This window comes from Crocodylus siamensis, chromosome 8, assembly GCF_052110815.1.
Source record: "Crocodylus siamensis isolate JL-2025a chromosome 8, ASM5211081v1, whole genome shotgun sequence".
NCBI classification, from domain to species: Eukaryota; Metazoa; Chordata; order Crocodylia; family Crocodylidae; genus Crocodylus; species Crocodylus siamensis.
In genome coordinates, this window is record NC_143402.1 from 45865239 (window position 1) to 45878557 (window position 13319).

The following is a 13319-nucleotide window of genomic DNA, read 5'->3' on the forward strand; positions in this document are numbered from 1 at the left end:
ATATGTCAAGAGTCTGCTATCCTTTTTCAGACTGAGTAGCAGCTACCATTCAATTAATCCCACAGAAAATTGGACAGGGGAGCATAAAATGTCATTACATACATATGAATTACAACGATACTATGCTCCAAAAGTTTCACGGCAAAACATTTATTCTCTATTGAGATTTTGCTGCTATTTTATACTACATCTTACGAGTGACAATGGCAACTATTTATATAGATCTCTTTATCACAAAGGATTCCTAAATGTTGCATAAACTCTGTATGCAAAAGGCTCAAATGAAGTCAATTTGGGGCACTTACATGGCAGCTTGTAACCGTGTGCAACAACATGGTTGTAGACATAAATGAATGCAAATTTTCAGATCATCAGCTGGTGTCAATTAGGAAGACAACAGACCTACAGAGATATATAGTAGCTGGTCTATATTTGGTCACATACCATAGGTTATTGCTATGGCATATTGTGGAATTAATATTGTGTTAAATTAACATTTTATGTAGAACAAATATCTTAATTGTACCATTTTACAGTTGTAGCTTGGACTAAGCAAAACACGATGGCAAGTACAGACATGACTATCTGTCAAATATAAATAAAGGATTAAGGAATCCACTTCTAGATTAATATGATGATTCTGAAATGCATCAAAAGAAATGCAGAAGAGATCGTTCTATGACAGAATGAGCATTATAAGGTGTTTAGGTGAGATAAGAAAACAACATGATCCAATAGAATGAGCATCAAAGAAAAGTGTACATGAAGTTTATGACTCTTTTGTCTGAGTTACCTGATTTGAAGAAGTTTCAGCTTAGTGGCAGCAACTTCTCTTTTCCCTATCATTTCCTGGTAAGTAGTGATTTTATAGTCCTGAGCACACAGTAGGAGGAGCTATGGGCAGGTTGCTTCACACAGTGGCTCTTTCTGTATTCGAGGATCTGAGTTTTCTTTGAGTTCTACCATTCAGTTATTATCCTAACTCTTATTTCCTGAAAACAAAGGGGTTTTCCTTCAGTACACCAGGAAAAACACCTCCCCAAACCCTACCTCTCCGGGGCTGATGTCACCATTCTTGACATTCATTTGTAATAGACAAAAAAAACCCAACCACAGTTGCTACAGAAGGATATATAAACCCTGACACCAAAAAGCCATCCAAGTAGACACCTCGAGCATCTCCTGAGGAGAATATCCCAGAGAGAAAACAGCAGACACAATTAGAGCCATCAGCATGGTCTACTTAACTTTACAGGTAAATGCTATTCAATGTAGGAAATCTATATTATTTTATTTTTGTTTGTTTCATTTGAATTAAGTTTGTGGGCAGTTTCTCAGCTACTGTGAACTATCATAACTTACTGACTTCAATGGTGTAATGTTCATTTGCACAAAATGGGGATCTGCTTTCATATTTAAAAAGGTTGGTGTTTTCCATTGACAACTATGTAACTAAAAAACTGATTCCTATTTTACCTTCCATTTTACCTGGTTCTAAAATGTCTTCTGTGGCTAGCTTTTACAGCACGGTACTGTTCTTTTTAATGTTGTACACATCTTTTTCAGCATATCTACTCAAAATATGTCCTTCTCACAGGTGTAATGTGATTGCACTGTAGATCTGACTCATAACTGCGTTGTACTGTTTTTTTTTTCCGATTATTTTTGACATCTTGAACTGATTTCTAGTTAGCTTACAGCTTTGGAAAGTGACTTATTTATATCTTCAAGTGCAGAAGCTCTGATAGTTGTATTGGTTAAGTTTATCTACCTCTTGTTTGCTTTGTTAGCTCTTTAATAACTCAGGGCTTACAAGTGCAAAGAATGAAAACATTCTTAAAAACCATGATTGCTTTATATGACAGTCTCTTTCTTCTTCCTTTAGAAGGCCCAGAAGTTCCTGGCAGCCTCCCAGCAAGCACGCAAGACTGCTGTTCATGGTTTGTGTTTCCCATTTAAAGGAATTTCTTTCTTCTATTTTCTGAACTCTTCTAAAATAATTATATAGTCTTGTAAAAATTCACAAAAAGGGCTGGGTTAAAAGTCTCTAGAAAAGTCTCTTGAATTATGTGAAGACAAAGTACAGTTTTTGATTATGGTAGTGATGATTGTACTTACTGTAATAGCTATCTTAGATATATGATTATTATTACATTTTAAAATGAATTAAAATGAACAAAATACCATATAAGTAGAAAAAGTGATTTTTAGCCTTGTATAGAAATAAAAAATATTTATCTAATTTAGGGCTAAATCATGTACTATAACCATTTACTTAAATTGTAGCCGTTTTTGTTTGCCAGGAGCATGTTTTTATGTTCCTGCATTATTCATTACTTCATTATTATATTTAATCTAGGGATAGAAATTACAATTGCTTGAATAATTCCCTGCAAGTTCCTACCTGTTATATGTCACTGCTGCTCTACTCTCAGCAGTAGTGTACATTCAGAATTTCCCCACTAACATCGAGTAAAGCAGAATTTTGCTGTAGAGATTTTTTTAAAGCTCTACAAACACATACATTTGGCATTCTTGCAATACTTTCAGGTTTGTTCTTAATATAAGAGATCAAAGATTGTGAATAGATAAATTACAGTAATTTTTTAAAAGTTCACACAGAAACATTGGCTTTTGCCAAGTTTAATCTATAGGCTCTTTTTACCTCTTATTTTTATAGAGTCATATCACAGAGAAAGCTGTTATCTGGATTTATTCACTGATGACAGGGAATAAATATTGCTGTCTCTTGAATTCCCAAGGCAACTTTTCCTGGTGTGGTGGATGCAGTCAGAATTTACAGCTGAAACTAAGCTGCAGGCATGCTTTCCCCCCCTCCGTACCTACAAGCTGCAATCATGCTTCCTCCCCCACCTACAAGCTGCAATCATGCTTTTTCTCCCTCTGTACCTACCTTACATTGCTGTTTCCATGACTTCCAGTGCGTATATTTGTAGCTTTCATAGGATGCAGTCTAGATAAATGGAAGTGGCAGCATTGTTTAAGGCAGAAAGTTCTAAGCAGCTGCATGTGATTGTCAGATATAACTGATAAAATCTCTGCAAACTTATGAACTCTGTTTCCTTTAATCACAGTAATAATGAGTCTTACAGCTGTGTTTACCAAAGGATTATAAGCATCCAGAATCTAGTGAGACTCAAATACATTTGGAGGCAAACTGTGAGTCAAGACGTTAGAAACTGAAAATTTCCATTTGACTTCATTCTTCAGTACAACTAGTCCAAAGAATTTTTGATGGAACAGTTTTCTAATGAAGACTAGTTTTCATCCAAACTGAAATGTTTCACCAGAACATGTCAGTTTTGTTGACATTTTCTTTAGGAAAAGGTTGGATTAAATTATTTTTACTTTCTCATTTAATTTCAGCTCTGTTAACATGTTACATTTTTTACATTATCATTTAAAATAGCTTTCATATATTAAATATTAACTTTAGCAGCATGTTATAGTATGACTCTGTGTATTTTCAGATGTGCATGTGACCAAACTTATATTAGCTTCTAATGTTTGACATTGTCAAAAATGAAACATTTTTACCTTAGCTAAACAAAACAGCATTCAAGCAAATCATTATGATGGGTGTAAATTGTCATTTTCTAGAAAATTACTTAGAAAATTATGAACTTTAGAGGGGAGGGTCTTTTCTCATTTGGAACTGAAAATACTTCCTAAAATGCTGGTAATTCTTGCAGAATAGAAATTCTGGTTTCTTTCCAGCTCTACTCTAGGCATGTCTACATGTGCACCCCACTGCATAGTTGGTACAGCTGGTACACCAGAGGATTGGCAACATGTAGGGGGTGCATACAGGTGCATGTGCACCCTCTGAGCTTGGCGGTGTACCCCCTGCAAAAAGGCACTGCCAACACTGCCAGTGGCACCCGTGGGTGGTTGCCAACTGCTGGTCAGCGCTTGCCACTCCCCACTCCCGCTGCCAACAGTGCCACAGCTGCTGGCAGGAGCTCACCAGTCACTGCTTGCTGCTGCTATGCTCTCACCGCTGACAGTGCCATTGTCGCCTGCAGGAGGTCACCATGCCCCCCCCAGCCTCTGGGGGCACACAGTATTTTTGCAGCAGAGCAATTTGGTACAGCAAAGCAAGTACTAAATGACTGCAGTATCTGCCAGTACTGCACAGTCCCGACGATTTCTGAACCTACTGTGCAGTAGCAATGAGTGTTCACTCGGGCACTGCTGAAAAATGGAGCTGGGCTGCCTGGAGCCATGCTGCAGCTGCTGGTCAGCCTCCACCCTGCAGGATCGCTGCAGCTGCAGCCCCCGGAGACCCCCAGGAACCTAAGTAAGGCTGCTGGGGCCAGCCTTCCCTACTGCCCCCCAGGTATCTTGCCACACAGCAAAGTGTGTCTGGCATGGGCGTTCCCCAGGGACATGTAGTAGCAGCGCAAGGTGCACCGCCACTACTTGCCTCGGGGAACCAAACATCCACACACATCTGGACACACCCTCTGAGTTGAACCTAAAATTACAAGCTTAATACTAAGTAGTTCTGTGGTCCATTGACTTCAGTAGACATATTCACAAGCATGCATATTTTGCATGATCCTTGAAGGATCGAATCTGTAAATAAACTGTCAGAAGATGCTGGGTCCTGCCCTACTTTCCTGACGTCATTGTAAATTTTTTGCTTTTGATTTGGGATTGTGTCTATTTCATTTAAACATATATAGCTCATTCCTGACAGAGCCCTATGCATATCAGAACAAGACATCTCATTTGTCCTCGCACAGATGCAGAATTTTATCTTATTTCTGCTTTCCATTAGAAAAGGTCATAGTTCTAGTTGAAATCTCTTTACTCTGTCTACAGACAACCCAAACATGACTGCACAGAAGACCCAAACCTAACTAAAGTCCCTTTGAAACCTCCTCCTACAGGTGAATTTTACCCCCCTGTGCAGGAGAAAGCTTTCTTTTATGTTCTGTTCAGTTTTTCACAACATTTTGTCTTTCTTCTTTTGTGACTTGTGCCATCGTGGTCTTTGAGCATTTTTCTATCCTTATTACGTGGCTACCCAAGACTCCTCTGAAGCAAGGCAATGCTATTATTCCAATTGGACAGATGGGAACTGAGGCAAAGAGTGGCTAAGTAACTTAATGAGGGTCACGTAAGTTAGTCTGTAGAAAAGCAAGGTTCTTCAATTCTGGTCCTATATATTGAAGGCTTATGTTCTAACCAATGGAGATTCAAACTAAAGGCCAGGTTCTGCCAGCTTCCCTTAAACTGGGTAGTCCTGTGCCTGTGAGCTGCTCCACTGAAACCAGTAGGACTTCTTGACAAGTAAGCTACTAGTCCTGTGAGCAAGAGTGAAAGAATGGAGACTTACATGTCAACCCTTTGGATCTAGTGCTACAACTTGTCTGATAATTTCCCCTTTGTATTTATCTCCACAGTGCTGGAGAAGAGTGCTCCAAAGGAGACTGTGACCAGCAGCTTTGCCTCTTTCATCCACGGAGTCCGGCCAGAACACTTGTCCACTGTTGTTCGGCACAGGAGCAAAAGGATGATCCTTGATAGCATTGGGGTTGGGCTTGTAGGCAGCACAACACGTGTGTTCAATATTGCCCTGCAATACTGTCAGGTAAACACAGCATTTCACTAGCACTCTTACGTTCTGAAATTCTTCACCATGCTGCACAGTCAGGACAAACTGAGCCCTGTATTGTTTCTGGCTTCCAGGCACAAGCTGGTGGCAAATTCCTTTTCTAATTGCATAATTTAGGATGCCTGAGCTGCTGCATTACTCTTTGCTAAGGGGAAAGAAGTTAAGCATTTGAATGGAAACTAGCCTCCATCAATGCCGGATAAACGTTCAGTGTCTTCTCATGCTCACTGCTCTCCCTGTTACAGGAGCTGTACTCGTCAAACCCCATCAGCTCTGTCTATGGCAGAAAAGGGTTAAAGCTGTCCCCTACACTGGCTGCATTTGCCAATGGAGTTGCAGTAAGTCATTCTCCAGAATATCCTGTATATTGGTAGCACTGTCTAGTGTTACAAAGTACTTTGCAATAGCAGAACCCCATGGTGGACCCCACACCTGTCATGAGGGAGTCAGATGCCTGGGATGTGACCGAGGGATGGATGGGCCTTTTAACACAGGAATGGTTACTGGGACCAAGAAGTAAAGTGCATCTCTGACCTGCAGTTATGTGAGTGGCATGTTTATTACAGTGCCAGTTAATACCAAATAACTCAGTAGATGCTTTTATAGAATTCAGTATTAGTATTATGGTGGCTCATAAGAACCCAGGCAGGCACTAGAATCCCACAGTGCTAGGTGCTGTACAAATATGGTATTCACTGTGTTGCTATCTGTCTTTCATAACAGGCTCACTCAATGGATTTTGATGATACCTGGCACCCTGCTACTCACCCCTCAGGTGCAGTATTGCCAGCTCTTCTGTCAGCTTCCCAGATGCTACCCGCAGGCTCCAAACCCAGTGGCGCAGACTTCTTGGTAGCATTTAATGTGGGCATTGAAGTACAAGGAAGGCTGATGCATTTCTCCAATGAGGCTCACAATATTCCTAAGAGGTAAATCCCCTCCTCTTCAGAGGACAGGAGCGTTCAGCTTAGCAAGAACTAGAACATAGTACAGTGATTTACATTAGAAATCTTGGAATCCAGGCCATGCCAATCTCATATGCGGCTCATTTAGCTCTGCTGTTTAGCGGCTACCTTACCAGGTTCTGGGGGAATCTGCCAAAACAACAGTGTGGCCCCCAAACAGCCTCTGCCTTGCAAAATTACAAGAGATGTATTTCACTAAAATATCTCCTCATACATCATTAGAAGATGGCCAACCAGTTTAGAAATGGGGTCAGGGAGGGTTCTCCAAGCGTTGAATCTTCTACTCAATTCTACATTAGTTTTGTTCAGGGAAAATTACCACTGAAGTCAAACTGTTAGCACTGAGGAAAAGACTTAAGATTTGGCCTATGCACTTGCAATGTGTGGCTAGGCATCATCACTGGCACCCATACAAATGTTACCCAGACAGAAGGGTGGTGTTTTACCTGAACTTTGCCCAAAGTATGAATGATGACACAAGCGACAGGATGGGGAGTTTGGGCCCCCTAAATATTCAGATTTTTATGACTGATAGGAAAAAATGTAATGTCCAGATACATTGTCCCCAGAAGGAGCAATAGGTTTTCTGGACCAGATCCTCAGCTTCAGTGGAGCCTCTCTGATCATCGTCAGTGGAGGCTCTGATTTTGGAGGGTTTGGTGCCCTAGATGTGATGTGAGCTGGGGCTCAGGTGCTTCCCTGCTCAGCTCTGCAGGGGCAGGCAGGGCCATTCATACACCAGCCTACAAGATTGTTCCTGTGATTTCCCTTTCAGGTTCCATCCTCCCTCAGTGGTTGGCACCATGGGTAGTGCCGCTGCCACAGCAAAGCTCCTTTCTCTGAACGAATCCCAGTGTGCCCATGCCTTGGCAATTGCTGCCTCATTGGCAGGGGCACCTATGGCAAATGCAGCAACTCAAGTCAAGCCCTTGCATATTGGAAATGCTGCCTGTCTGGGGTTTCAAGCGGCGCTGCTGGCTGCTCGAGGGATGGAGGCCAGCCCCTTCATTCTTGATGACATCCCTGGATGTGCTGGATTTAATGTTTTCTATGGTGACTATCAGCCCAAACCATTAGCCCTGCCAGCAAACAACCACAAATTCCTCTTGGAGAAGCAAGATATTGCCTTCAAGCGCTTCCCAGCCCACCTAGGAATGCATTGGGTAGTGGATGCTGCCTTGTCTGTTAGAAACATGTTTGTCAACTATTATCATTCTTTCTCTCCCTCTTTGATCCGTGCCATTGTGCTGAGGATCCCTGTGTCCAAGTACATCAACAGACCTTTTCCTGAGTCTGAGCATGAGGCCCGGCATTCCTTCCAGTTCAATGCTTGCACTGCCTTGCTGGATGGTGAGGTGGGCATCAGCTCCTACACAGACAGCAGTATCCATCGGCATGAGCTGATGGAGCTTCTGGCCAAGGTGGTGGTGGAGCATCCTGAGGATAATGTAGCCAACTTTGATAAGATGTATGGAGAGGTGGCACTGATTCTGGAGAATGGAGATGTCCTGACAGGCAGATGTGACACTTTCTATGGACACTGGAGGAAGCCCCTAAGCAGAGAATCTCTCCTGAAGAAATTCCGATCTAATGCTTCTTATGTGTTCCCAGAAAACCAAGTGAACACCATCATCACAACAGTAGAAAACATGGAAGATCTTCCAGATAGCTCTCAGCTGGCCTCCAGCCTGTAAGGTAACATTTCTGATAAGTAAAGCATCATACTAAAGCAATATTTTCTTAGTTCAAGGGACGGAATATTTTCTAACGTTGGAAGTAAAGTCCAGGGTAACAATGAGATCGAAGATCAGTGCATAAGGAACCCATCAGCTAGGCAATGTGTATGTATGCTCAACCTAGAAATAAGATTTAATTTATTCTTCTGTTGAGCTTAATTTGGTGAACATATCCCAGAGCACACCATTACCACTACTTGGAAGTGTGACTGAAACACATGCGATCTCTAAGAAAGATGCTTTCTGGGATATCTTCCATGAACCAGGCCCTTCCCAAGAAGAAGGCAATAATTTGGAAGTGGTCAGTTATAATGTATTTCTATCTGGCATGCTGCTGACAGCCTGGTTTGTAGAGATGTTTAACACTAATATTTCTTCTTATTCCAAAGTGCACTTCTGTTCTTTTGTTTACCTCTTAGATTATTATTAATTAGTTCTGCTGGGCAGATGGGAAGTATAGCAGCATTACTGTCAACAGCCAGGTGTTGTAGATTCATCAAATGGTTTGTAGATCTTTTAATTAATATAGCAAGTTATAACATAGTTCTTTATTATAAAAATATGCCTTTTTATATGCAGCCAAAGACTGACTCATCTTTCTACATACATGTCTAAATATGTAGAATTATGTAGGGGTTAAAGGACTTAAAATGTATGTGTACATTGGCAAAGATATGTATGATTGATTTCGATTACCAACTTTTAGTATGATTTTCATGCAGGCATGTCTTTTATCACTTAGATGAAATTACCTGTACAAAGAATTTATCTGTGAACTAAAGCAATGCTTGAATTTCTACTGTAGTTAAGGACATGCACTGATTCCATATGGGTACCTTTGATAGCATGGATGAATTTCATGGAAGTGAAGAACTTCCTTGTCATTTATTTATTTTCTCCTCATTGTTACTAATCCAGACTCTTGTATTGTGCATCATATTTGTACCAAACTTTTCAAAATAAATAACTGAGAAAACACTTACTTTCATAGTGTTTTATTGCTGGAGTATACTAACTACAAGAAACCATGGCTTATTCTAAGTATTTTTAAAATATATATATACTTGGATTTTAAAATAATGTTAGGCCATACTCACAGCTGAGCAGCTGTAGTACTGTTTGCTAAGGGAAAAAATATTAAACACTTAAATGGAAACAAGTCCCTACTAATTCCAAATAATTGTTAATTGTCTTTTGGTCCTCACCAGATCTTCTCCCTGTTACAAGAGCTGTACTCTTTGAACACCATCAGCTCTGCCTGTGACAGGGAAGGGCTAAAGCTGTCCCCCACGCTAGCTGCATTTGCTGTGAAAGGGTCATTTATGAGCCTAATGTAGTTTGAATCCCAAGAGCCAGATCTTTTCATCATAGCTACACCAATGGAGTTTCACTACTTTAAACCATTTTAGGAATATCCTATGGTTATTTGCCTCAGAGTCATATATCTACATTGTCAAATAGAGGGTGAACTCTTTTGATAAGTGCAGTTAGCCACTGAAGTCTGACCAAAAAAAAAAGCCTGGAAAGAAGGCAAGAGAGTGTTTATAGACGAGTAATTTACTCTTGGTTCCCTTCTATGCCGACTTAAAGAGTGCATACAATCATAAAATCATAGAAAATGAGGGTTGGAAGGGACCCCAGGAGGCCATCTAGTCAGACCCCCTGCTCAAAGCAGGACCATCCCTAACAGGATCATCCCAGCCAGAGCTTTGTCAAGCTGGGTCTTAAAAACCTCCAAGAATGGAGATTCCACAACCCCGTTGGGTAACCTGTTCCAGTGTTTTACCACTCTCCTAGTCATGAGTGACTGGTGCCTTCTGATTCTGGTGGGGCACCCACAGAAGCCGCCGATGGTGGCCTCCCTGTCAGGGGGGCACCAGCCCTACCGACAGCATCAGTGTTGGCTGTCAGTGGGGGCGGGGAGGGCAACAGACCCACCGGGGGGGGTGACATGCACCCCCTGTGTACCCGCTACCAGTCACCTATGCTCCTAGAGAGAAAGTTTTTCTCACTTACTACACTTCCTTTGCTGCTACTTCCTTTGTAGCCTACAAAGGAAGCATCGTCAGAATTGTAAAAGTTAACAGTTAACAAGTCAAAGGTTTAGGACCCTGCAACCTGACATCAGCCCCCTGAAGTCAATGGAAATATAGGCAACCTACACTTCCTTTGCTGCTACTTGAGACCACTGCTCCTTGTTCCGTCACCTGCCACCACTGACAACAGCCTAGCTCCATCCTCTTTGGAATCACCCCTTAGGTAGTTGAAGGATGCTATTAAATCCCCCTTTCAGTCTTTTCCTGGCTAAATAAGCCTAGTTCACCCAGCCTTTCCTTAGTCATATGTCCCAGCCCACAAATCATTTTCACTGCTTTCCAATGGACTCAGTCCACACCCTTTCTGTAGTGGGGCCCCCAAAACTAGACACAGTACTCCAGGTGTGGCCTCACCAGTACAGAATAGAATAGAGGGGAATAATCACTTCGATCTGCTGGAAACGCTTCTACTAATGCAGCTCAGTATGCTGTTAGCCTTCTTGGCAACAAGGGCACACTGTTGTCTCATATTCAGCTTATTGTCCACTGCAACCCGCAGGTCCTTTTCTGCAGAGCTTCTGCTTAGTCAGTTGGTCCCAAGCCTGTAGCGGTGCATGGGATTCTTCTGTCCTAAGTGCAGGACTTTGCACTTGTCCTTGGTGAACCATTAGGAGCTCCCAAATATTTTCCTTAAATGTGCCAGTGTCTTGAGATGGCAGGTCTTACAGCTGGGGAACTCTCTGCAGAAAACAACATATTCAAGAAATCAACCTATTCCAATGTGCTAATATAGTACAAGCCAAATCCTAACCCCTGCAGAGATAATGTTTTACAAATGTTCATTCAATTGGTTACACGCCAGTTATAGGTTGCTGTAAATGTTGTTACAAGGATAACAGCACAAAGAACCAGAAATTTGCAGATTACATCTTCAAAGCCACTTCAAAGCAAACATCAGCACAAGCAAATTATCAAATTGCAACCTTAACAAAACAGAAACTAGCTGGGCATTAACTGGCGGCAAATTTGCATGCTCTCCTTGTTTGCATACATCTGCATATGTGTGCACAGCATTTTGAAACCGAGAAAGTTGTTTTAAGATTAACAAAACATGATCTCATGCTCACTTTCTGTTTATCGCATGAGGTAACAAATTCATCTCTTGCTCAGGGATTACCAAGAATACAGCAAAATCTTGGGAAAGCTCAGATGCGATCTGAAGCTAATGTCTCAGCTGCTGTATAACGGTCTACAGAAAACCCTTGTTATTCATGGGTTTGGCATTCATGGTTTCAAATATTTGAGAAGGCCGAACCCGCATTTTTAATACACTTTAAACACGTACTGGAGCTCCTTGGGAGCTCCGTGCTTGCTGTTGCTGGGCTCCTGCTGCCACCGCCACACTCCTACCATCTCTGTCAGTCATGCCTTCCCTCCCCGCCCCCTCCCAGCCTCCGGGTGCACTGTGTTCATGAACACAGTACCTTATTTGTAGATTTTGCCATTCACAGGGGATATGAGAATGTATCTCCCATGAATGGTGAGGGTTGCCTATATTTCCATTAACTTTAGGGGGCTGATGTCAGTTTGCAGGGTCCTGAACCTTTGACTTGTTAACTGTTAACAATCAGAATCAACAATTCTGATGATGCTGAAGTTGCTGAATCCAACAAATGTGGGTAAACCAACTACAAGCATCTAATTCCCTTAGTCTTAGGAGCTGTCACAGATTTTCCTTAAATGTTCCAGTTTCTTGAAATGCCAGGTCTTACAGCTAGGGAACTGTCTGCAGAGAACATATTTAAAAATCATCTATTACAATGTACTAATACAGTACAAGCTAGAACCTAACCCCCTGCAGAAATTAAGTTTTACAAATTTCATGGCTCCGGGAAGGGGGAAAGGAACAGCAGGGATTCATGGGCGTGATCCCCTTCCCCACACCTACTTCCAAGGGATGGGGCAAGGAGGGAAGAATGACTCTCCTGCCTTGCTGGTGCCATTGTCTCTGTCCCCAGATAAGCCCAGCCCCAGCACAAACAGCTCTGGTGCTCTGTCAGCCCCCAGAACATCAGGGAAAACAACAGAAACAAGAAGGGGAGCACAGTGGGGAAGAGAAAGAGAGGCAGATTCTCACCTGTTTTAGGGACTTAAAAAGTCCCTGAAGACTCCGGAAGGTGGTCTGCTTATATCAGTGGGAAGGAAGCAGGGACCTAGGGGTACAGCCACCCCTACAGTGCACTCCCTCTTTGGGAAATCTTGTTTCTCTCCTTGACCTGTTCTTACCCTGCATCTCCATAGATATCCATGGAAGAGAAGGACCTAGATGATGTAGATGATGTAGAGAGAGGCTGTCTATGTGGGGTTTCCCTTTGATGATAGCCTGCATTATATGTCCATTTTTATAGCCCAATCTTACAGTTGCAAAGTTCTACTATACTGACATTTTCTTGACACATCTTACTTCTTTAAAAGTTATCCTAAAATGCATCTTTCCGTGATATCACCAGTACAACTTAATCTTTACTACTATTTAAGTTAAGCTTATCACAAAATCAATCTAATACTAAGAGTGGTAGAAATAATTCCTTTATGGAAATTATCACACCAGGATTTCTACCAGCTGAATCAATGCTAGGCCCTGTCGACAAGGCCAAACTAGTACAAGAACTCCTTTCCTTGCAAGACATTACCACTCAAACTTAGGACCCTGAGACACCATCCATCCTGCTACCTTGGGTAACTAGGAGAATAATAAACTTCAGGTTGTTATTTCCTGTACAGAACACCTAACATTTTACCATCCATGAAAAAATAGAAAACCAGCCTTTCCGCAAGTGAAGCATGGCCTATGGGAGTCAAGTGAAAAATATCTGACAAAAACCAGCAAGCTGGCATGGGTGACATTGAAAACAATTAAATCAGTAACACTGTACCA

At 41.8% G+C, this 13319-nt stretch overlaps 1 protein-coding gene across 1 annotated transcript; it reads left to right on the plus strand.

Moving 5' to 3' along the window:
• The first annotated feature begins 1234 nt into the window (after window positions 1–1234).
• LOC149858407 (cis-aconitate decarboxylase-like) lies at window positions 1235–8499 on the plus strand. The gene is made up of 6 exons (XM_090061173.1): window positions 1235–1255; window positions 1886–1940; window positions 5433–5620; window positions 5890–5982; window positions 6368–6573; window positions 7385–8499. The coding sequence occupies exons 1-6, from the start codon at window positions 1235–1237 to the stop codon at window positions 8301–8303; spliced, it is 1482 nt and encodes a 493-aa protein (XP_089917299.1). The 3' UTR covers window positions 8304–8499.
• Window positions 8500–13319: the final 4820 nt, after the last annotated feature.